The sequence below is a fragment of the Barbus barbus genome (genome assembly GCF_936440315.1).
Source record: "Barbus barbus genome assembly, chromosome: 18".
In the NCBI taxonomy this organism is placed as follows: domain Eukaryota; kingdom Metazoa; phylum Chordata; class Actinopteri; order Cypriniformes; family Cyprinidae; genus Barbus; species Barbus barbus.
The window spans coordinates 12,955,126-12,981,201 of record NC_136746.1 but is presented as its reverse complement, the minus strand read 5'-3'; the positions used below and the strand labels follow the sequence as shown (position 1 = coordinate 12,981,201).

Genomic DNA, 26,076 nt, shown 5'->3' with positions numbered 1-26,076 from the left:
GACAAGACAAAGACTTCAATGACCAAACCAATGCCCTTGCCAAAGCAGGTGCATTACACAGATCGTCCTGGACATTTTAAACCCTCCCACCCAACCCTTCATTAGCAGCCATTACCCGCCACCAACAGCCCACTGACGTACAGGCCCCCACCTCCTCCCACATTGCCCTATCACCTCAGTTCGCTGCTAACGATCTCCTCACCCTCCAAACTGCGGATCCAACACAGCAAACTATGGCAGCTCACATTTCCGATCCCTTATCTCATCCTATTTCCAAGCTCCACACGCTCCACTCCATCAAGCACATGCTGCATCTAAGCGACGGTGTGCTCACGTATGTCCCTGAGCCTCTCACTGCGCCAAAGCTCGTAGTCCCTCAAGGCCAGGATGATGCTGACACACGCCCATGATGCACCATGCGCGGGATACCAAGTCCACCTATGAAACCCTCAAGCAAGTAGCATACTGGCCTGGCGTGCAGCAAGACGTAGAGGAATATGTAAAAGGATGCCTGGTGTGTTGCCAGTTCCAACCAGCAAACCCAAACCACCGAGCCCCACTGCAAGGAAAGGAATGACTTTCACATGGTCGGACCTCCAAATAGACTGGGTAGGACCCCTGCCACGGTCAACACGGGGTAACAAATACTTCCTCACCATGGTCTGCGAATTCACGAAGTGGATAGAATGCCTCCCAGCTCCCAATGACACAGCAGAAACAAGTTCTAAGTAAGTACATTCTAAGTAATTATTTATTTGTCACATACATAATCATACAGAGTATAACCAGCAGTGAAATGTAGGTATTATAGGAAGAGATACAGCTTGACATGAGGAAAGGGGGGAGAAAAAAAATAATTCACAGACTATGCTCCTTGGAGTACAGTGTGAGAACAGGAAAAACACCCCAGCAACAAAAAGCACATAGTCAATCAACAACATAGTCACACGACTGCAACAGGGGAGTAATCCAGTTCCGGCAAGCAGCCATCCGGTCCTGCAGCCATTCTCGGCGCCGGTCGGACCCGCTTGTCAGGCTGGCGGTACAAAGCGGCGAAGGCAAGGGATCGGGGGTGGGGAGGTGAATGCATATCTGTGTATGTGTGTGTGTATGTGCCTGGAGAGCCGCCACGCTGGCATTCAAATCAAGTTGTCTCAGTCCGCAGAATGTGATAGCGACACAGCACGTTGCTATGGAGACAGCCTTGATCAGGACCCAGACAGAGTCAACAATCTGCAGGTGTCTGTGGAAGGAGGGAGGAATGCAAGAGCGTCACACTGCAGTGCTCTTCCCGGGGTTGTTTTCCAACAACGACCTTGTCCGAGGCAGTGCTGGTATGAAAGAGCCGAAAGAAGATAACATTTTTTGGTCTTGGGGAGAGTAGCCGTATTCCAATTTTCACAGCAACTCTCTTTGTCCATTCTGGTCTCCAAATCCATCAATTTTTCTTTTCAAATCCGAAAGCTTCTCCGTGATAGTATCCATAGTGCAGTTAATAGTCTCAGTCTCAGAGCTGACCGCTCTGCCCACTGCTTCAATCATGACGGGCAGCCCTGTGAGGCTTTTGACAGCTGTACCCGTTTCCTGAATTTTTCGATAACCCAGGGCAAAGCCTAAAGCCGCGGTATAATAACCTTTTTTATACCAATCCAACAAATCACCATTTCAATTCAGCTGGACCCACTTTCCTGTTTATCAACTAAAAATGGCCAAGCAAGTGCACACACTGACAAGATAAGCGATACAGTACGAGACCAAATGCGATTTCAGCACCTCTCAACACAGTAAACAAAAATAAGCGTTTCCTAGCAACGGCAAATGCGCTAAACACTGAGACAAGTAAATACACTTACGAGCTGATTTTAAACTTCCGCTGATAGACTGCTTCTCTTAAAGACTATTTCATTGCACTGCCTTCTGCTGGTGCTTGAACCCACTTTCCTGTTTATCAACTAAAAATGGCCAAGCAAGTGCACACACTGACAAGATACGCGATACAGTACGAGACCAAACGCGATTTCAGCACCTCTCAACACAGTAAACAAAAATAAGCGTTATTTTACAGAGGAATTTACCAATTAATTCATTAAAAATCCTACAATGTGATTTCCTGGATTCTTTTCTCCCATTCTGTCTCTCATAGTTGAAGTGTACCTATGATGAAAATTACAGGCCTCTCTCATCTTTTTAAGTGGGAGAACTTGCACAATTGGTGGCTGACTAAATACTTTTTTGCCCAACTGTACTTCGTGTATGCCAAATACCTGATGTTTGATGTTGAACGAGAGCTGATTTCATTGGCAAGAAGTTGGTATGGATGAAAGTTAACTTTTAGCATCATAATGTATGATTACAACACGTATAGAAATCTGCTTTCGTTATTTTGTTATCTTCATGGAACTAAAATAACTAAGCCAATAATGTATGCATGGAAAGAAGCCACGCGGGGCAGGGCTCCACTCTACAAGGACAATCTGATTGGAAGAAGCCTCTAGTGGGCGTACTGAAATCAGTCCGTTTAAAATGGACAAAAAAGCTTTTGCTCATAGCTTGCTCACTCGCTGACTTGCTTGAAACTTCGCCTTCATCATTTGATCGCGCTGTTAAGCGCTCTCAGCCATATACCATCTGGTAAGAATCCACGCATGCCTCCAAGTTCCGAGCAAAGAAACTTTAACACCTGAAGCCATAAGAACTCCAAACAAACTTCATAAGAGTGTCATTATGACACAGAGAAGCCAACCTATCACCGAAGGGCATCCCCAGTGACCTCATGCACGACGTCAACAGCAGCCCCGGAGGTTTCCTTAGGCCACGCGGGAACATGTGGAAACACCAGATCAGCTGTCAACTCAACTCAGAGCAAGTAATCAAATATCTTCATATTTTGCTGAACCTGGGTTGCATTCATCTTTAAAAGTAAATTTGAGTTCTCTGTTTTCAAATCGCAACAATTCATTGCCTGCAACGTGTATGTGTGTATATGTGTGTTTTGTTTTATTTAGCTTAGTTGTATTGTAGAGTAACAGTTAGCAAATAAACTTTGATTCATTTATAAAGAAAGCTCCTGTCTTCTGTTGTGTAATATTCATGCCAAAACTTTGCCCAGAGCCGCTACCTGTGCTCATAAATTTACCCAACCAATTCTGTATTATTATCGTGGCCATGAAATAAACAGAATTGTTAACATATATTGATTTTAACGCTCGCTGCACAATCGTTGATAAAGTATAAATTAGACGTTTTGATTAATATCAATTAATCAAATTAATATCGAATCCCTACGATTCGATTTCCTAAAAATAAAATGATAAAATAAGAGCTAATTCTTACATCTAAGTGATGGGAAAGCAAAAATGTTGAGGAAAAAAAGGCTGCATTAAAGGCTGGGAAAAGCATTTTAAAAGATGAGTCCAAGAGTCTGGTAATGTCTATGGGTCATAGACTCCCTGCTGTGATTGTGCGCAAGGGCTCTGCAACTAAACAATAGCTTTTAATCTTTTATATCTGCCTTATGTTCAACTGCCCCAATACTTATGCTCACATCAATGAGTGGGATGAACTCTAAAAGTGCTGTTCTTTTTATTTGGTAAAACATATATGTGTTGAAACGGCTAATAATAAAATGTGACATTCTGTACTTTTATCTCATATTCATCTTTTAATCATATTTGCAAATGTCTTGACTCCATAGCCAACAGAGAAATCTTGTCTTTACTGTTCCAATACTTATGGAGGGCACTGTATATATACATACATAGATACATACACACATATGTGTGTGTGTGGTGTGTATATATTATTGATAACATAATTAAATGATTAGCAATTATATTTATTATTATTATTATTAAAATACTGTTATCCTGTTTAAATGTGCAGAGACAGCTGTAAATTATTTTTAGGTTGGTTCCCCTAAAAAGTCAAAATACTGTGACTTGCTTTAAAAAACGGCCTAGTAAATGACCAAATAAAGAAAATTTTAGCAAGCAGATTTTAATCCTTCAAATGAAATGTGTGGTAGACTGGTAAGCTTTTAGTGTGGGGGTTGAGCTCTTTTCTCCATCCGGCCCAGCTCATCTCCACTGCGTCTCAAAGCCCACTTGCCGCACGTGGCAGTTTGCATCATTACATTCTATTTGATTTCTCCCAGGTATTATATTAGATAATAAACAAAAAGATTAAAGCTCACCTAATCCAATCAATGGCTGGAAGCGCATCCCCTCTCTTTATAGATCAACAAGCCCAGACCAACTAGGCAAGCTAAGAGGATTACCCAAAAGGTTCAAAGTTTCTTTGAAATCCTTCGGTTTTAAATATTATTTCATATTTTGTTCATATTATTGCTTTAATTAAATGGGCAACGACACAAATGAAGCAAACAACTACTAATACGAGAACAGGATCATCTCAATACAACAGATGTTTTCATTTTTTCACAAGCTCTATGCGGGACGTACGCTGAAAGCGCACACATACACAAAGAGCATATCTACAGATGTGTTAATCAGCTGTGTATGCTGGCCGGATGGTCTGCTGCCATTTTAGAATAACAAATTAGAGTCATTAGGAGGAAAATTAATTGGTTTCAATAAATCGGCTCAAACATTTGGTCAAAAGGCTATGGGGAAAATCACAACAATAAATCTGTTTTTACCACTTCTCAACTCAAGCCAGGGAAACAAGATATTTTCATTTACTGAATGAGTAATTTTTTTTTGACACATTATTATTACCTGACTAGGAGAATTAGTACTTTGATAAAAAGTTTTAACAATTACCAACAGCTTTCTCCTCTTTGTCATATGGAGGTCACATTAAAACTTGTCTTGGAAACAAATTTATTGCTGCCACCTTGCTGCCAAATACTTTGTGTATGGATTTTGTGTTAGCCTTTTACAGACCCTAAAATATGCAAATAATAAAAAAAAATTATAATCATAAAAATATTATTATATAAATATATAATAATTTATAAAAATCAGTGCTGTCAAACGATTAATCCTGATTAATCGCATCCAAAATAAAAGTTTTTGTTTACATAATATATATGTGTGTGTACTGTGTATATTTATCATGAATATATAAAGATATACACATACAATATATATTTTGAAAATATTTACATGTACTTAAATGTATATTTATATCATATAATTTATATTATATATAAATACATTTAATATATAAACATACAATTTTTCTTAAATATATAAATGCATGTGTGTGTATTTATATAAACATAATAAATATACATAGCACACACACATATATTCTCTAAACAAAAACGTTTATTTTGGATGCGATTAATCATTTGACAGCACTAATAAAAATATATATATATAAAAAAAATATTACCATGACTATTATTTTCATGGGAAAATCTTCCTGTGATGCGCGTGTTAAAAAATGTTTTCACATTAAACAAATTAAATAAACAAGAATTTAGTTAATCAAGATTGCTTGAAAAACACCAAAATATAATTCTTTTTTTTTTTTACCATTTCTCACATACACTCTCTCTGTGTCACACACACACACACACAGCACACCACAGCCCTTTACATAAAGACATCAAATATCAAAGACGATTCATGAAAAACCTTAAAGATAAATATAAATCCGTTGTTATCTTTGAAGTGTTTTTCATTTGCTGTTCAGGGTCTTATATCAAGAGGGCATGAAAGAGGACTTATGGGTCTTATGATTAGTGCAGTGCATAAAATAGATGAGATGACCCAATCTAAGTTGCACATAATAAGTATTAAAGTATTACATGATATTAATCCTGCCATTCCATTACACGCTCAATCACTGCATGCCAACTAATTACTGAGACACACACACACACACACACACACACACACACACACTTACATTAGGTCGCAGTAATCTTCTTAGTGCATCAACCAGACTGCTTCTGTACTGGTCAAGAAACAGACTAAGAGAAAAAGAGAAAGACAGAAAAACTTGAAAGATTAGAATGCATTGCAATGATAATGGTTCCAGATAAAACAGCAGGCTATTTATTTTCACTGTTTGCGAATAAATCCAGCAGCACGGCAAAAAAAAAAAAAAAAAAATTGCTGATGCTCTTTTTCCAGAGATGTGAACAAATCTTGTTTCAGTGGTGTGACAGCATTCAAATCAAAGGTAAAACACACACGCTAGCAGAGATGAAAGATCAAGGAAGTATAAGGTGGCGTTAACATGATACAAAGTAATACAAAGCAACAGGAAAAGAAAAACCCTTTAGTGACACACACAATTATACGCAGTAAATACACATTACATACAAATACAAACATATAAATACATACCCATAAAAGAAATAACTTGCATTTTAAAATATATTCAAATTGAAAACGGTTATTTTAAATTGTAATAATATTTTACAATATTAGTTTTCACTGTATTTTTAGTGAGCGTAAGAGACTTCTTTAAAAAAACATTAAAATTATTTAGCCTGCATATACAGTACATTGTTCTTTGATCTATGGAAAGTTAATTAAACAGCATTTTTAAAAGAGTAACTGTACATATTCTTGTGCTTTTTACATATTCACAAGCTATTTTTACAAGAGCAAAGCATGTTCCAGAGTGAATTTACTTGTAAACTTTTTAGTCCAATCACCTCTGGCCCTGCTAAAAACACTGCTCTTGTTTGCTAGGGGTCAAAGGTCAGAGTTATGTTGATTAAAACTTATTTTTGTGATCTAACTCGCCACGTCTAGCGGTCACGAGTCTGATGGCTTGAAGCGTTTCATTAGCAGTTCAACTTTTGACCCTGTGTTTTGGGTGGAGTAGGTCAGTCGGGACAATAGAGGGTGAGTTTAGGGGTGAGAGTGCAGGAATGTTCGACTGACACACTGGCCTTGACAGGGTACGTCAAACAAAACCCTTCCCACATTACCAATAGTACTTCCTCCTTTACTTCCATATATTGACCTGTCAATGATGTAATACTTGCCTTTCATTCTTTCTCCTTTAATTAAATGTATTTTCTGTTTATTAAAAAGATAATGACCATCCACAACAGCACCAGCAGTGTGTCAGAGCTTTGGGACGCAAGATTTGCTTGTCACAATTGTTGTCGTCATCCTCACCAGTGGTTAACTGACATTCAAATCCCTCTCTCTTGCCTGGCTTGTGTGAACAGTGCATATATAGGATCCACATATTCTCACACTCACAGCCATTCTCACTGGTTTGTTTGTTTGTTAATTATCGATCTACTAATTCAGTTAACTAAAATTTTATGAAGCTTCAAACCTTGAAATCACAAAGAACTGTACAGAAATCAACACTGAAATGCTGTAAATGACCAATTTATCTAAACGACATCTAAATAACTGGTAAATTATACCATTTTTCAGAGCTATTGGAAAAATTATTGACCAGTCCCATTTTTGTGCTATTTTTAAAGCACTTTTATGTGTTGCTTTATTTTTTATTTTTTTCCCTGTGTGCTATTATAGTTAGAAGGGCTAAACAATACAGCTAGACAGGTGACACAAAATATCATACTTAGGTTTTTAAGGTAAGGTGCTCTGAAAATACACAATGTGAAAAGAAAAAAGAAAAGAAAATCACATAATGAGCCGGCACGCTCAACAAGGGGCAAAGTAAACAAGAAAAGGTGACAGAAAGAAATCAGCTAAATAACATAGTAACTCCTTAAAAACTAAAATAAATAAACAAATAAAAGTAAACGGGCACAAAAGCTTTTATCTTGAGTCCACAGACACAGGAAGCTTAGAGGAAGCTAAGAAGCAACAAGACCACTGCAAGAATTCACACCAGCTGCCTAAATTACACTGTGTGTGTTCGTGTAGTGAAGTGCTTCAGTGCTCTGTGTGTGTGTGTGTATGTAAAGCAGCATAAACCAGGGATCTCTAAGAGACATGCACTCTCACTTATGGTTCAGTTGCTGTGGGAGGTCAAAAAACATTGCCATTTATTAGACATCAATAAAAGATGTTCCCTCTCATGACTATAAACACACACACACTCACACTCACACACTTAACTGTTCATCTAGTAAATTCAACAGACATGATTACACAACAACTGTTTTCACCTAAGGGAATCTCACACACATTGTTGGGAGATTCACCTGTTAGTGTCAGGCACCCATCAGCATGGGAACTGCTGGAGGGATCAAGTGGAGGATGCTGATGACTGATTCACTTATCGTGGAGCACGGCTGACTGCTTCTTCACATGCTTGACCCTAGCCTGGTGTTACTGTGATTCCAACTAAGGATCTAAGTGATGGGATACACCGTGTTTTTCCAGAGCGCCATTACATAGCACTTGAAAACAGACTCCCTGCAAGCATGTTTACATGTAGTCATTATAGAAATGGAGCTGAACAGAAATGGGTTATGGTTTAAACCTCCATTATAAAGTCATTAACACAGATTATATAATGTATATGAAACTTAAAATATCAGTAGTTCATGTACATTCCATATCAATGCAAATGAAAACACTGAATAAATGTCTCAAGATATATCTATTTGACATACATTATCAAACATTTGCAAAGTGAAGCTGGATGTCAGGCCAATCTATGAGTAGGGCTTTGCGATTTTTACACATGAGCAGCTTATGATCCAGTGCTCTCAGTGTATTGGAACAGCATGGAACTCATTTCTGGATATGCTGTGGGTTTGGGTTGCTTATAACTTGAATTTTGGAAATAAACATATGCTAACCATCTTCCCAAACTTGTAATGAGAAGTGTTTATAAACTGGCTGTTGTCAACAAAAGAGATGCTTTAAGGTCTCTCTCTCTATGCAGTTTTAGGCCAAAAAAGCTTGATGGTCTCACGTTTAAGATTACATAATTATTATTATTATCATTCGTTTAAGATTACATAATTATTATTATTATCATTACTTTATAATCACATTGATACATAATCACAACATTTTGGCCAAATTGTCCAGCTCTACAAATAAGCACAGCCAACCTAGAGAGAAAAAAATAATAATTTAATCGCAACCGTATAATAATAATAATTTAATTATTATCAAAAGAAAAAAGGCAATTATTTTAAAGATTATTTTACAGCAATTATTGTAGTTCTCAAAGGTGCACTCTCGTCAACCTTTTTTACAATTTATGGCCATTTTTTAAGAAATATTCAATATAGTAAACAAGAAAACACTTTACTTTTTTTTTTAACTCTGCCGTTGCAGTTTCACTGATGTTTCATTTACACATTTCTTGTGGTGCAATTCTGAAAACTCAGAAACAAGGGCAAGCAGGATCCAAATTTAGCCATTTTAAAAACATAACAAAAGTACAAGAAACTCTGAAACAGGAAAACAAGAAAAGACCTACTGCTTCACGTGGGATTCTATGCTCACCTGATGGACACTAGACTATACAATTACGAAGAGCTGTCAATGGCAGAGATGGTCACATGACAATGACAACATGGCAGATGTAGTGTTTAGGTTTTCATTCATACTACACACCTATACATTTACTGTAGTACCTATACTACAGTTGGAGACACAGATGGAGACAATCAGGGAATAATGATGGGAGGAACAGGAAACAGGAACAACACAGAACTACTAAAAGACTAGCAGTACATTACATATGCAATGTTAAACAGGCCCATGTGAAAGAGACACATGGAAACTTCTGATTAGAAACAGCATATCAGTCTTTTACCTTCTCAGCAGTGAGGAAATATCGCTTTAAACAAAGCTTCACAAGTCAAGTAAAGAGCTGTGGGCCTTGAGTGTTAATTTAATGCTTTTGTCAATTCTTAGCGTAGCTACAAAACATAGTTTTCTAACAAGAAAAGGATTGTCTTGTGAAGACAAAGATGAGGTGAAGCAGAGGGCTGTCTTTTGGAAGAACCTTTTGCTATCATAGCTGAGACTACGTCTCTTTCTCTATCTCTCTTCTCCTAGTGTGAGCGCCGCCGCATTACATCCTGCCTTTCTTGACGATTGTCTGAAAGACTATAATTAATCGGAGCAGAAGTGTGGCTGTTGACCTTTTCGCAGGTGATCGTCAGCATGGCTATGTTCGTTAATCGCCGAGCGATCACTCTCCTGACGACGGCAATTACAGATGAGTTGCCAGTGCAAGCAACGGGGGGACAGCCAACGCGGCATGATTCATCCTCACGTACCTTCTTCCACTCACTCTCTCTTCAACACAGACACACACACACATAGTATCTCCTTAGTACACACAAATGAATCTCATGCTGGCCCTCTGCTGCACATTTTACCTGCGTATTAGCTGCCATTTGTCTGACATTAGAATAATAGTAGGCTGTACCAGGCTTTAGTGATCATCGCCAGAGAACACACAGGTATCATTATACCCCGCCTCCACCAGCCTCACCACTTTGTGCTAGATAGAGACAATGCCAAAGAACATCCTGTTTAGAGCTGGGCTTATAACAATGTAATAAACTATAATAGTGTTAAGGAAAAAGTTGATAAGGAAAATGTGTATGATTTGAAAATGTCTATAATTAGAGTACTAATTAGGGTTATTATAACACGCAATGAGAGCAGGAATAAGAATCAGAGAATCAGACATGAATACACGAACCAATACAATCTTGCTAATAATCTCCTGTATTCATTGGACATTTTCTGTGCATTTAATGTGTAAGTTTAATATAAGTGCATAAAATATTGGCAAACATTACATTACTGGAACACAGTTTAACATGTAAAATGTATTACAGGGGCAGTTCACCACTAAATGAATTTACTGTCCCTCATATCGTTCCAAACCTGTATGACTTTTTCTTCTGAATAAAGGAAATAAGATATTTAGAAGATTGTTTCAATTTTTTTTTCTGACTATATAATGAAAGTCAGTGGGCTCATAAAAAACATAGGAGCGCGTTCACTTTATATAAAGAATTATAAAAGTGAAGTGACATACTGCCAAGTATAGTGACCCATACTCCGAATTCGTGCTCTGCATTTAACCCATCCAACGTGCACACACACAGCAGTGAACACACACACACACAGCAGTGAACACACACACACACCGTGAACACACACCCGGAGCACACTACTATACAGTAGAGATAAAGTAACACAGGTTTGCGGCACCATGAGTGAACAAATGATGACAGAATTTTAAATTTTGGGTGAACCATTCCTTTATCAACTACATGACCATGTAAATAAAGAGAACTGGTAATATTCCTTAAGCTGGATTCCCCAAACTATCTAACATAGCATTCAAGCAACATAAAATTTTCTTGCATTACATAATGAAGTCTGAATGTACCAGTAGTAAAATTTACATCTGAATGATTGTAAAAGACTAGTGTAATGCACACACAACAATACATTTACACAGACACACAAAAGACAGAAAAAAACAATGGTTCCACATGTTCAGGACCTGGCTAATTGAAATGTTTGTATTGCTCCACAATCTCTCCCTCGCTCTCTTTCTCTCCTTGCACAGGCATAATTATTTGCAATTTGCCTAAGACATCCATTTGCTGGGACGCCAAGCATGAAAAAGAAGCAATTTCTGAAAAATGGAAATGCCTGGCGGAGGGGAAATAATGCAGTGCCATCCGCGAGCTGATGGCTGCCATCTGATAAGCGTTACGGGCGCAGGAATATTAATGCCACATCACCGGGACACAAGGTGCACAGTTTTATTGAGGGTGTAGACATATTGTGGCTGGAGATGTTAGTAAAGTGTGAGATATGATATTTATTTTGTAATAGCTGTAAGAACGGCCAGTCTGGACAGATGTAGAGAATCTCGTCACTTGCTCTGAATCGTATAGCAGTATAAAGAAAAGGCCTGAAGAAACCTGTTTTGGTGGTGTTGCGCGGCAATTGTGTACAGGTGTCATGTTTTGGGTGACGGTGGATCTCTGAAGAAGTGACAGTTCAACAAAAGGATCAACCTACCAGTCAGCGCACATCACCACATCAAAGCGACCCTCCAGAGCGGACACATCGGCCTCATTGTCCCATCTCACCACCCTGAAAGAGGACAGAACCAGGATGATAGCTGCTGTGTCATCAACCCTGTTGCGCAATTTATCGTTCACCCCCGTAATCCCTCATAATTCTGCATCCAGAGACATTTCACACACCTGACACTCGCTTTACTTGCGCCGTTGTCTGGAGGCGATCGTCTTCTCTCTATTCTTTAAGTTTCCAGACAAGCAAATCTGATTATTAATTAGCCATTACTAACAGTCAGTAAACAAAAATTACGTCTTGTGGAAATACAATCTCCTCTCTCAGCGGGGGTCCATGCTGCTTATTCACTGACTTGAGAAAGCGAATCCACCCCCCCCTCCCTCAACCAATCACACGCGACCTTCACCCCACTCAAACCGCGCGCTCTGACAGGAAGCCTAATCTCTAAAGAAAACAATCAAAGTAATGCAGGCTAATTATACGTTTACTCTTTCACTTCATCAGCCCAGTGTAAATACACAGGGAGGGGGAAGTGTGCAGAGCAAGAGAGAGGAGAGGAGACGAGAGGGGGAGAGAGTGGTTAGATCACTGAGTGCCAAAATTACTTTTTAGGTGATAATGCATTTGCGTGATGGTGTGCACAGTGGATGAGCTGTGTTTTGGCAAATGTGAGAGAGGCGTGTTAGAGAGAGTGTGTGTGTTTGAGTTTTCTAGATGAGGGCATTCAATCACGGAGAGTGGCTCATCATCGCTCTGCCTGGCTACATCTCGCCGTGTTAGAGAGCGTACCGCTCACTCCGTGGGCTGCGGATACCTCGTTACCAGGCCAACTGGGTTCAGGGAGTGACACGGAGCCTTGCAACCTCATTTTTGCCTACTTAATGACACTATTATGTCCCGAACACAAGTGGCGTAAAATGCCACTTTACCCAAACACACTTTTCTATACTTCATGGCATGCTCGACTATGCGAAGCTTCAGTGAATTATAACACTTGAATTTGTATTGATATAAGAGATGGACTTCATATGGCTGTAATGTAAAAGCAATATTAGAGCTCTGTCTTTCAATATCAGAGATGTTGGGAGGCGTATGTGTGATTACCTGCTGGACACATTGGTAGACAGGAAGAGCCCTTCTCGTCTGTTCCTCTCGATTACACTGCGCACATCTGATGCTCTTTGTCAAGAAATGCAACACTGTTTTATAATTAATAAAAGCAGGACAGTTAAACATTAACTTCATGAAGACAGATGTATCCACTAGCATGACAAAAGTTTTAACAGACCTACTATTTTCCAACATTTTGTAATAATAGTGAAGGCATCATAACAAATTAGTTCCAGTCCAGGAGGCTGATTGGCCAACAATACTACTATGCAACCAACCTGAGCCTCAGGTCCTGAGGTGCATCCTGGGATGCTTTTTTGAGTAGTGTTAGATATTTGGTGGCTGCTTTTTCTTCACAATTGTATCCAAATAATCAAAAACAGACAGACAGATAGATAACAAACTTAAAATTATGGATTCTTTTTTTTTTTACTTTGCATTCCCCCTTCTTTGCCTCTGCATATATATATATATATATATATATATATATATATATATATATATATATATATATATACAAAAAAAAATCAATCAATGAGGGGCAAATTTTTAGAACAATTTAGAAAAAAGTCTGCACCCCACCCAAACCCTCACCCCCTTACACATTAAGTTTCTCAGAGGAATGCAATAATCAGTTAAATATAATTTTTCCACTTATACCATATTTTTCCTATCACCATGGCTCTTGAATGAATGAATGAATGTCATTTTACTTTTGTAAAGTAATTCACATGTAGGAACAATAAATATTTATCTACAAAAATCATTTCATAACATGATAAACATTAGATTAATAAATTCATTCAAAAGTTTATCTGGCATTATATTTATGTTCATTTGTAATGAGGAACACTACAACAAGCTGATCAAGCTTCAGAATACAGAAATAAAATAAAAATAAATTAGCCACTTTGGAGATGTAGGTGAGACACTGCTGAACAACAGCAAGACTATTTTCTTGAATCCTCTGATCAAGAACCTGTTACACCGAGCTGATTTTTTGTTTAACCATGTTACAGAACTCTATTATGTCAGGCCTTTTCAAATGACATCAACCCACAGAGTCCGTTTGCTTCCGTAACAGCCGCCTCTCTCTCCACAACTCATCCACAGATTACCACTGAGCTCAAAACCAACTCAACCAAAGCATCACCATAGGTAATCAATAGGGAGGCTTTTAACCTGCGGCCATCTCCTCAGATGGGCCTCCACCCATTGTGGTTATACTGCGGGATTGATGTCAGCGCATCTATGAATAGACCCTTCGACAGTTTTAAACTAATTCAATTACCATTTCTCGCTTTTTCTGCCCCGCTTTCTTTCTCGCTCCATGGAAAACAACCGTAGCAAATCCAATCTATAGAGCAGGGATGGAGGGCAAATCCCTCGATGAAAGAGGGGAGGGGGCTGAGAGCACACGTTACACTGGTGAGATCCGCTGCAAAGGAGAGAGAGTGGGAAGCTTACAGTGTAATCCCATCAGGAAAAGACCACTGGGGGAGAGGTCAGCACTGGCGTCTCTCATTTTCTTTTAACAGTGCCCCGAGACACAATTTTAATCAAAAATGGACTTCCTGTGTAACACCTGTGCATATATTGTCTCCAAGTTTCAGGACTGCTGCTTAATAGAGTTTGTAAATCTCCAGAGAGCAGCAGCTATTAAAGAACATAATCAGTGTGTGAGACGAGAAATTTAGCAGTTAAAAGTAGGGTCTCTTGATTACACATGCACGGCTTTAATACGAGCTCAGCTAGTCTTTTGAACACACAGACTGAGATCAAAACTCAGTCATGAATCCACTCAGCACTTTCTGATATACTTTATTCATTCCCACTTGGGCTCACTGGCCTGATTTTTTATTAAGTGTGCAGAGTATGTGTGTTCATGTAGTAATACGTTTAATCGGTCATATTTGGTATAGGAAGTAAGAACACTACTTGGATTAACATCTAATTGTCCAACAATAACACAAGTACTCACACAAAAGTAACTGAAATGTACAAAAATTTAAATATTCCAAAAATAAAAATCATGGCCTGTTTAGCAGGAGCTTCTGTAACCTTAAGAGTCCAGTTGTTTGGTGTTTTAAGAACAAGTGTCTATCATTGTGACTGCGTACACAAAGCATGGCAAGACTTCTTCAGCGAAAAAGAACAGTGGGCGAAACCGAAAATGAATGATAGGGACCATCAACACAAAAGGTCATTGCACACCGAGTCCGAAATTTTCGCATGCGTTTTTTCGTATTCGTTATCCTAAAAATTTGTCACAGACAGAAACCTTGCACACACAGTCCGATGCGAATTAATTAATCCATTGTGAAAAAATTAGCAAAACAGTACTAAATGAAGTCTTCAAGCAGTGAGGATGATCTTGTTGTCCGGACACAGTGTGTAAATGTGATTGACATAACGTGAGGTCGTATTTTTCAATGTGCGAAAATTTCGGATGAAAATTTTGGACTCCGTGTGCCTTAAGAAGGATTGCGTCCAAACAACACAGAACAACTGCAGCAAAAGTGACAACAAACCTCAATATTCACCTTGAAGATCTTGTTCCCATAAAAACTGATCACAGAGAACGTGACAAAGCCAACATCCATGAAAGAGCTACAACTGATAAACCTCTAATCACAGATACCAATGCTAAAATGCAACAAACATGATGTTAAGATCATGAAAGTTAGACAGTTGGAGCACCCAGATGAAATGGATGGTTCACCCAAAAATGAAAATTCTGTCATTAATTACTTACCCTCATGTCGTTCCAAACCTGCAAGACCAAAGTTCATCTTCAGAGCACAAATTGAAATCAAAAAATGAAATAAAAAATGTTTGGAATGATATGAGGATGAGTGATTCATTCTGTAATTAATGGCAGAATTTTCATTTTTAGGTGAACTATCCTTTTAACTTCAATATCTGCCCCGCTCATCTCAATCACCTGACTTAAGGTCAAACAACTGTGGGCAATTTTTGGAGAGAAACGTAAGAAACAGATTCCCTCCTCCAACATCTACAGCAACTGACAGACGTTCTGATAGACAACATTCAACTGGAGACTGTTCAAACATTATGTTAATCTATTTTCAGGCTGAAAGCTGTATTAAAGTTAATGGTGGTAATTCTGTTCACATTATTTTGTCCAACCCCGTACACTATTTGTGTTTTTCTATTCTGTTTTTTTTTTTTTTGTGATAGTTGTTCATGAGTCCCTTGTTTGTCCTGAACAGTTAAACTGCCTGCTGTTCTTCAGAAAAATCCGTCAGGTCCCACAAATTCTTTGGTTTTCCAGCATTTTTGTGTATTTGAACCCTTTCCAACAATGACTGTATGATTTTTAGATTTATCTTTCCACACTGAGGACAACTGAGGGACTCATATGCAACTATTACAGAAAGTTCAAACGCTCACTGATGCTCCAGAAGGAAAAACCATGCATTAAGCGTGAAAACTTTTTGAATTTGAAGATCAAGGTAAATTTAACTTAATTTGTCTTCTGGAAAGCATGCAAGTAACTTCTGTAGCTTCTGAAGGGCAGTACTAAATGAAATAAATATGATATTTAGGCAAAACAAGAAAAATGTACTCATCTTCATTCTGTTCAAAAGTTTTCTTAATGAATGGCTCTTAATGAATGGCTTTTCCTATAAAGCTATATAGTTACGTTTCTGGCGAAAAAGCAGAAATTGCTTTACAGACCAGATTCTAAAATTTAAGGTTGTATGGAGCTATAGCGGACACGTGGTTTTATGGCTCACATGCTAATATTATTGATTCGACTCTGTAGATCCCTTCATTTTCTTTCCTATAAAACAAAGAAAGAAAACACCATATCGTATACGGTTCTCCCAAGACAGCTTGTCCTTTCCTGGCCTCCGGGGCCTGGTCCGATCATCAGATCATCTCTTGGTGTTCTATTATGGCAGAAACATTTCTGAAACAAAGCACTGCCAATTAATCCTCTATCAGCCTACTGCCAGTCTTTTCACACTCTATTACAGGAAGCAGTTTAGAGACAGACTATGAATGTTTTGAGTATGTCTTGCTCTGCTCCCTTTCCCTCCATTTTCTTTTAAACAAATCTCTTCTCAATGAGGAATTGTGTTAATTTCATGCCACGGCTATTGTTCTTTGAGTCTTGATATTCAATAAAAGCTCATTGTAGTGGCAGCGTTGGCTGTTGTACTAACGAATGTGGGCACGGTAATTTTGCGGCGTTTTGCTGTCATGTCTGTCGTCTCCATTTTTCCTGCCTTTGTGAGCCAAACAACGTGGCTAATCTGAGTGATTGCGGTGGGAAGACGAGAGATGGAGAGCGGGAATAAGAAAAAGCGAAGAAAGGGAATGAAGAAAGAAGGTTTGAGCTGTACCCTGTCACCTGTTTAAGCTTCATCCGTGCTCCTGGCAAAAGAGAGTCAATAGAGGAATGGAAGAGGGGGGAGAGGGTGAGAGACAAGGAGCAGGTGAGTCAACACACACAGCAGTAGCCTTCAATGACATGAATATGTATTAAACATGCTAAATGCAGGTTTCGGGTGTCAGCTGGATGATTTGCCTCACATTCAGATATGTCGAGGGGGTGTGAGTGTGTGTGTGTGTGTATTCTTTGACAGAGTGCACATTAAGAATGGTTGACTGAATGTGTGTGTGTGAGATGGAAGTGAGAGGAATATCTGAGGTAAATACGGGTTAAATACACTGCAAGGTTTACTTTTCTGTGCTACGATCTCAAAGACGGTCTACAACCCAAATTCCAGAAATGTTGGGATGTTTTTTTAAATTTGAATAAAATAAAAACTAAAAGACTTTCAAGACACGAGCCGATATTTTATTCACAATAGAACATAGATAACATAAATGTTTAAACTGAGAAATTTTACAATTTTATGCACAAAATGATCTCATTTCAAATTTGATGCCTGCTACAGGTCTCTAAATAGTTGCGACGGGGGCATGTTTACCATGGTGTAGCATCTCCTCTTCTTTTCAAAACAGTTTGAAGACGTCTGGGCATCGAGGTTATGAGTTTCTGGAGTTTTGGTGTTGGAATTTGGTCCCATTCTTACCTGATATAAGGTTCCAGCTGCTGAAGAGTTTGTGGTCGCCTTTGACGTATTTTTCGTTTAATGATGCGCCAAATGTTCTCTATAGGTGAAAGATCTGGACTGCAGGCAGACCAATTCAGCACCCGGACTCTTCTACTATGAAGCCATGCTGTTGTAATAGCTGCAGTTTGTGGTTTTGCATTGTCCTGCTGAAATAGATGTTGTCTGGAGGGAAGCATATGTTGCTCTAAAACCTTTATATACCTTTCAGCATTCATAGTGGCTTCCAAAACATGCAAGCTGCCCATACCGTATGCACTTATGCACCCCCATACCATCAGAGATGCTGGATTTTGAACTGAATGCTGATAACACGCTGGAAGGTCTTCCTCCTCTTTAGCCCGGAGGACACGGCGTCCGTGATTTCCAACAAGAATGTCAAATTTGGACTCGTCTGACCATAGAATAATTTTCCACTTTGAAAAAGTCAATTTTAAATGAGCCTTGGCCCACAGGACATGACGGCACTTTTGGACCATGTTCACATGTGTCTTCCTTTTTGCATAATAGAGCTTTAGTTGGCATCTGCAGATGGCACAGCGGATTGTGTTTACCGACAGTGGTTTCTGGAAGTATTCCTGGGCCCATTTAGCAATGTCAATGACAGAATCATGCCGATGAGTGATGCAGTGTCGCCTGAGGACCCAAAGACCACGGGCATCCAACAAAGGTCTTCGGCCTAGTACCTTACACACAGAGATTTCTCCAGTTTCTCTGAAACTTTTGATGATGTTATGCACTGTAGATGATGAGATTTTCAAAGCTTTTACAATTTGACTTTGAGGAACATTGTTTTTAAAGTATTCCATAATCTTTTTACACACTCTTTCACAGATTGGAGAGCCTCTGCCCATCTTTACTTCTAAGAGACTCTGCCTCTCTAAGACATCCCTTTTATAGCTAATCATGTTACAGACCTGATGTCAATTAACTTAAGTAGCTGCTAGATGTTCTCCCAGCTGAATCTTTTCAAAATGTCTTACATTTTCAGCCCTTTGTTGCCCCCGTGCCATCTTTTTTTGAGACTTGCAGCAGGCATCAAATTTGAAATGAGCTCATTTAGTGGATAAAAGTGTAAAATGTCTCTGTTTAAACCTTTGTTCTGTTATCTATGTTCTATTGTGAATAAAATATTGGCTCATGTGATTTGAAAGTCTTTTAGTTTTCATTTTATTCAAATTGAAAAAAAACGTCCCAACATTTCCGGAATTCGGGTTGTACACTGAGAACATACACACCAAACACATGGCTGTCCAGTAGATGTTTGGATTGGTTCAGAAACACACAAGCTCTGTTCCAAAACCAAGTGAGCTGCCTCTGTAGGGAGAGTATTGTTTAGGTGTCAATTTAAGATGTCTGTTCCAAAAGGTATAGGCAATGTAATAATGCTGGCTTTTCCTGTGCACTTCATTTACAGATCCTTCCCATGTAAGTCGTTCCAGATCAGTCACTTATGAGGTTCCATTTCAGTTCAGATGCTGCCTTAGAAGGCAGGTGCCTGTGTAGGGGGTGGGCAGCTTACTAGGTATTGGAACAGAGCTACATACCAGTCCAAAATGCAAGGATACTTTGAATTGCCTTCTCGTTGCCATCAGATAGCAGCACTTCCTTCACATCAGCACAAACTGCAATCTGCAGGAAAGGAAAAAAAGATGAAAAATAAACAAACAAATAAATAAAACAAAAGCAAGACATCCTTAGCACACTGTTTGCAAGCAGTCATATCTGAAAAGCTCTGTTTTTTAAAGCCCTACTCCAAAACGACCACCCCTCTTTTTCTCCCCTGCTCCCTCTCATCCATCGCTGTCTGTCTTGGCCGTTTTTTCATTTTACGTCTGCATTATTTTAATCATTCAATCAAATCAGTCAATACTTTTATCATTCCTGGTGGCTGGGAGCCCTCTATCTTGCTATCACTCTGTTGGGTAATTGCATTGTGACAGGGGATGATGGTGAGCGCCGAGCCTTTCATTTGCAGTGTGGCGTTTATCAGGCGGGGCCATCACGCTCTGCTGTCACTCCTTACTCGGCTTGCGAGGCCTGGCTGATGCCCTTCATATAACTTTGCACTGCGAAGCTTCTGCCTTTGTGCTGCTACACTGTCAGCTCTTTTTGTCCTCTTTTTATACAGTCTTTTCATTCAAGTAGTCATCTTTATCAGGGGCGCTGTGTAACAGTTGTTTGGAGAGGTGCAGTGGGCAGAAGCAGGGAGTGTGTGCGTTTGTAAAAGTGCTTGCAAGGTTTTATATTTGTGCTTTTGAATAAAGCGATTTCGAATTTCTGACATTTCTCAAACACAGGAAGCAAAAATATCTCTGACACTCCTGCCAAGGCAGAATGAATTTTAAAAATGTAAAGTTTAATGTTATTTCAATATTTCTTAGAAGACATGAAACTGTTTTTAATTGTTTTTATTTATATATTTATTATTATTGTCCTTATGAGAATGGGAATATTTAGCACTTTAGCGATGGGATAATTCTTAAGGAATATTAGCATGTGCTATAGTAATGTTCTTTCAAGAAATTAATACTTTTATTCAGCAAGGATGCATTAAATTAATCAAGTCACAGTAAAGGCATTTATAATGTAACAAAAAATTATTTTGAACTTTCTAATTGTTAAAGTTTTTTAATGTTTCTTAAGCATCAATTCAGCATATTAAAATGATTTTTGAAGGATCATGTGACACTGGCCGGAACAAAGGCTGCTGATAATTCAGCTTTGCATTACAGGAATAAATTATACTTTAAAATATATTAAAATACAAACCATTATTTTAAATTGTGTTAATATCTGGCAATATAACTGCTGAATTATATTCCATCAAATAAATTCCGCATAAAAAATGTTCCTAATATATTTGTTTTGATGGTAAAATGCGGCAAATATTCCACGTCATCACATAGAGAAAATCAGCATCTTAGATACATTTTCCCAGGTAAATGTCACACAAATTGCAACAATTTCTTAAGTATGTTTTTTTTTTTTTTTGCAGACATTTTTAATGTCTTTCATTTGAAACGCTCAAGTCATACAAAAAGGGTATATGCACTGACAAAATGAGACAATACAACACAATCATCTCTATAGAGTGATGCAGTGTTTTTTGCCCTGTGGGCAAGAGTCAGGTCACAAGGCCCCGCACCACCAGTTAGCCATATGGGCATCAAGACCTGCGGAAAACCAACCAGTCACCCAAGAAAAACATGGAGGGCACTGCCAAAACCACAGCACTCCAGGGCACAGGACAGAAGAGGAGAGCCATTTTTCCTCGTGAAGGACTTAAATAAACACAAGCATCAAGAAGCTCTAAATCAGACCTGAGAAAAGGAGGAATGCGAGTAAACAAACAAACAAAAAATCGAGGGGGGGGGGGGGGGGGGGAGTGAGGAGGGTGATCCAATGGCAGTCCGTAATGTCACAACACAGGGGTATTGAATGGAGAGATATGGGAAGGCTGGTCTTGTGGAGGCGAAATCGATAACATGTTAAGCTTGTCCATCTGGAGAGGCTACTACAAACTACTATACACCACACAGAGCCAGAGCCTAAGCCACTGATGTGTGTGTGTGTGTGACCAAGACAGAAATTATTTGCATATGCAAGCCCCTGTGTTTGAATGCTTTTGATGAAGTTAGCCTATTGGGGCACGTGTGTTTATGGTCACTGAGGTAGAAATGTCAATGTGCGCTGGCCGATTTCATGTTGCTTACAATATGCCCATGTTAGATTACCCATGCTGATACAAATTGCCCAGTTGCCTGTGACTGTCTGTCTGTGTGAGCACTGTATGTAATTTTTGCATTCACTTTTGACTTACCATGAGCCCCGCAAGACACGTCATCCCTCCACCCAGCTCACACACCGCCGAGCCCCTGTGAGACAGAGACACGGAGGGGTTTGATGCACCATTTAGCGTTAACATTGAAGTACATGAATATGAGAGTGAAGTTTTTCAGCTCAAATGAGACGAAAACAGGAGGATGAGAGCGATAAAGACAGACAGAGAGAGAGATGGCTGTTGTGTCTTGACAATAACACTAATTAACTTGCCCATGTTGGGGGATGCCATTGATTGGAATGCAATTCCGCTGGGCTCATTGATCTCAACCTTCCTCTCCCTCTTTCTCTCTGTATGTGAGCGGGTGTATATGTGTTTACAAAAGAAAGCGCAATTGTCCTTTTTCCTGCTGGAAATGTGGATTTGTGGTACAGCAGGAATGGGAAGTTAATTAAATGTACAGGATCAGTGTTCTGCTTTAATTCTGTAATGGACTTTAAGTACACTGATGCATTACAGATGGTAATACTGCGGTGTTTTGATATATTTATCATACTAAATTAGTGTGACAATATACTACTACCTTGATATGTAAAAATTTTAAATAATAATAATAGATAAATATCTATATATATATATATATATATATATATATATATATATATATATATATATATATATATTTTTTTTTTTTTTTTTTTTTTTACACAGTTGTAAATCATTGTAAATAACCCAGCTTCGATAACTATCTAGTTAACACCCTAATTTAGTTGCTGGGGGTATTGGATGTTTATGCTGGATTCACCCATCATAAAACGGAAAAATTAAAAAAAAAAAAGTTAGGTTGTGAGTTATTTGGATTTCGTAAAAAAGACAAGATTTTAGACCTTGCAGCCTTTAGGAAGTTCTTTTTGTACAATTTTGTAGTTATTGTTACAAATTCTTTCCCCGCACCTCCCAACACTTGCATTTTGAGCATGATTCATTTCATTGTAGGGAAAATCTGATATTGTGTAGAGCCCTATACTGAATATTTATACTCAAATACACTTTTGGCATTTATATGGTACTCCAAAGTAATTGAATGAATTAAAATTGCTTTTGTTGTTTAAGTGCTATGTCTCCCTTACAAAAAATTACTGCAGTTTTTGTTACATGTAGAAAAATGCAGTTTTGTGGACACTGAAATGCAACCAGAATATTCAAAATAACTAATTTTATTTGCACACATCTGCAATATAATGAATTAAGGTAAAAAACAACAGTGAATGTCTCAAACAGCAACGCAACAATAAATAATTTGACTTTTCTTTTAGCTTAAATTAACAGGCTGAGAGTTACACTAAATGTATTTAATGTTTATTTACACATCACTCAATCATGCACATTTCTTCCCTCGTTATTCAGGCAGGTTTCATTTTTTGAAGAGCTTGTCCTCATCGTTCCGCTTGGTTCTTATGACTGCCTTTATCTCAGATGCGGAAACACTATTTTGGATGTAGTCTGGAAAAACAAACAAACAAAAACTATCAGAAAAACTATCTCACTTTTCACTACAGGCATATTTAGTATGCTTAAAATAAATCTTGAATTGTGATGTCACCACGTGTTTGTGAAAAGTATTCATACTACTCCCAGTTAATTTCTTATGACATATTGGTCAGCATTAACAATGTCTTTGAACACTCCAGGAAAAAGAAGTTAAAAGTTTGGTTCACCCAGAAATGAAAATTCTGTCATCAATTACTCACCCTCGTGTCATTCCAAACCCGCAAGTCTTTTGATCATATTCAGTACACAAATTAAGATCTTTATAACGAAATCTCAGAGCTTTCTGTTCCTCCACTGATAGTCCATGCAACTACCCCTTGCACAATAACATGCATTTCTGGAAAAAAGCATAGACACAATCATGTTTAAATACTGTACCTACACAAGTCCTACACAATTATTTGCCCTCTTTATCATTTAGTTTTTTTGTTCAAAATTCTAACATTAAATTGAAATAAATTAATAACTGAAAAAATATATATAATTTACAAATATATGTAAATATACTATTAGAATACGGGATATATAGAATATGTGTTTTCCACAGTTATTGTGCCCCCTTCATTTAATAATTTGTGTAACCTATAACCTTCACACATAAGGGCTAATGCATGGCTACATGATTTTAATGCATGAGGTGGAGGCAAAGAACCACCCGACATGAAACAGGTGAAGTAAATTTAAATAGTGTAATACACACCTGTTAAAGCTAGGTTAAAAAGTTAAGTTAAAGCTGCCCTCAAAGAGACAGCTAACCCACAAATTAAAAAATCTGTCATTAATTAGTCACCCTTGTGTGGTTTCACACCCATAAGACCTTCATTCCTTTTTGGAACACAAACAAGGATATTTTTAAAGAAATCAGAGCGCTTTCTGACCCTGCATAGACAGCAATGCAATTTACACATTCAACTTCCAGAATGGTAGGAAAGACATCGTTAAAGTAATTCATGTGACTCCAGTAACTCAATTTGATGAAGCGACACGAGTGTTTGTGTCCAAAAAACAAACAAACTAATTTACCACTTATTTACAAAAATATTGATCTATAATGTGCATTCCACAGAAGACAAAATTAAGGTTAAACCACTGGAGTCACATGGATTACTTTCACAATGTCTTACTGTTCTGGAACTTAAATGAGTAAGTTGCGTTGCTGCCTATAGAGGAGTCAGAAACTTCTCGGATTTCATCAAAAATATCTTAATTTGTGTTTTGAAGATGAACAAAGGTCTTACGGGTTTGGACCGACATGAGGGTGAGTAATTAATGACAGAATTTTCATTTTTGGGAGGACTATCCCTTTAATGTTTGTGAAGTACAGTTTGACTGGAAGGGTAAACCTAAGTTAATTTTCATTAGTTTGTTTGGTTACAGGTCATTAGATCTAGCGTTCTGACTGTATGTGTCAGCTACAGTAAAAGCAGCGCATCGATTTAAAATGGTGATTGAACTGATTGTAATTATCTGCATTCATTGCTTTAATGCACACCTTCCAGTCAATCAGAGAGAATCAAAATCCAGAAAAAAAAAACTGTTGAGAGCTGATGTTAAGCATTGAGAATAATTGCTGATATAACTAGAAATTCATTACCTTTCCACTTCCTCAGCTCTCTCTCTGTTTCCATACTGAATCGGCACTAATATTGTAAATCTTCTTTTCACTCCTTGATTTCATTTAACTCCTCAATCTCTTCCTGTCTGAAGATCTCTTCCATGACTGAGGAGACAGAGGACTTGGTACACTTGATTTCTCCAGCACTCCCACAGGTCTTAGTTCCTAAAATACAATAGCAGTTATTATGCATTCTAAACTATAAAGATAAAAATAAATAAAGTAGATTACTACTCACCATTATTTGAGTGCTTGTTTCACCACAGCCATCATCTTCTGTTGAATTATATTTTTGGTCTTCTTTTTTTAGATGTTACCAGTGCATTTTCCTGAAAATTGCAATCACACACTAAACAAATGCCCATTTCCACACATTAATGTCACACTACTGAATATACAGTAAATGCTGGTGTGCAGTGCTGTGAAAAAAAAAAAAAAAAATCCTGATTTATTATTATTTTTGAGTATCCAGTACTAAATATTGTCCGATATTCCTAAGAAAATTTACATAAAACAAAGGCAATACAGTTATCATTAATAAACTGTATTTTGTGTTTATTCAGGTTGCCTGTTTCATGCACTTTTTTTTGAAGATCTGAACCAATTTAAGTCGTCACCATTATTTATATAGTGCTTTATACAATAGAGATTGTTTCAAAGCTGCTTTACAGTGATAAAAAGTCAAACAATGATGCAAACAGAACTCACTTCTGCAGTGAAGCAGCTCTAAACAGTAAAAAGTGTCATTGTTCAGTTGAAATCAGTGTAGACTCAGTTAATTTCAATAACTGTATAAAAATCATCAAATATAATGAAATGATTATAACTGTAGTATATAATCATTTCATGCAGTTGTGCAGAAAACAGTGGTGTCATCATCTAGCTCAGTTCAGTCCTCGTCCAGTAGTGTTAGTGGAGTCAGATCAATAATATTGCTGAATATTGTGTGTCCCCAAA

The 26,076-nt window shown here is 38.0% G+C and overlaps 1 protein-coding gene across 1 annotated transcript in view; it reads right to left on the bottom strand.

Annotated features, from left to right (window-relative positions):
* The window catches only part of camkmt (calmodulin-lysine N-methyltransferase), a 124,314-nt gene that overhangs the window by 18,652 nt on the left and 79,586 nt on the right, over positions 1-26,076 (bottom strand). Inside the window, exons 5-9 of the mRNA XM_079440106.1 lie at positions 21,993-22,047; positions 19,738-19,801; positions 13,056-13,122; positions 11,934-12,008; positions 5,878-5,941 (exon numbers count right to left, since the gene is read on the bottom strand). Coding sequence (XP_079296232.1) covers positions 5,878-5,941; positions 11,934-12,008; positions 13,056-13,122; positions 19,738-19,801; positions 21,993-22,047 — 325 coding nt within the window. The remainder of the gene's footprint in view (positions 1-5,877; positions 5,942-11,933; positions 12,009-13,055; positions 13,123-19,737; positions 19,802-21,992; positions 22,048-26,076) is intronic.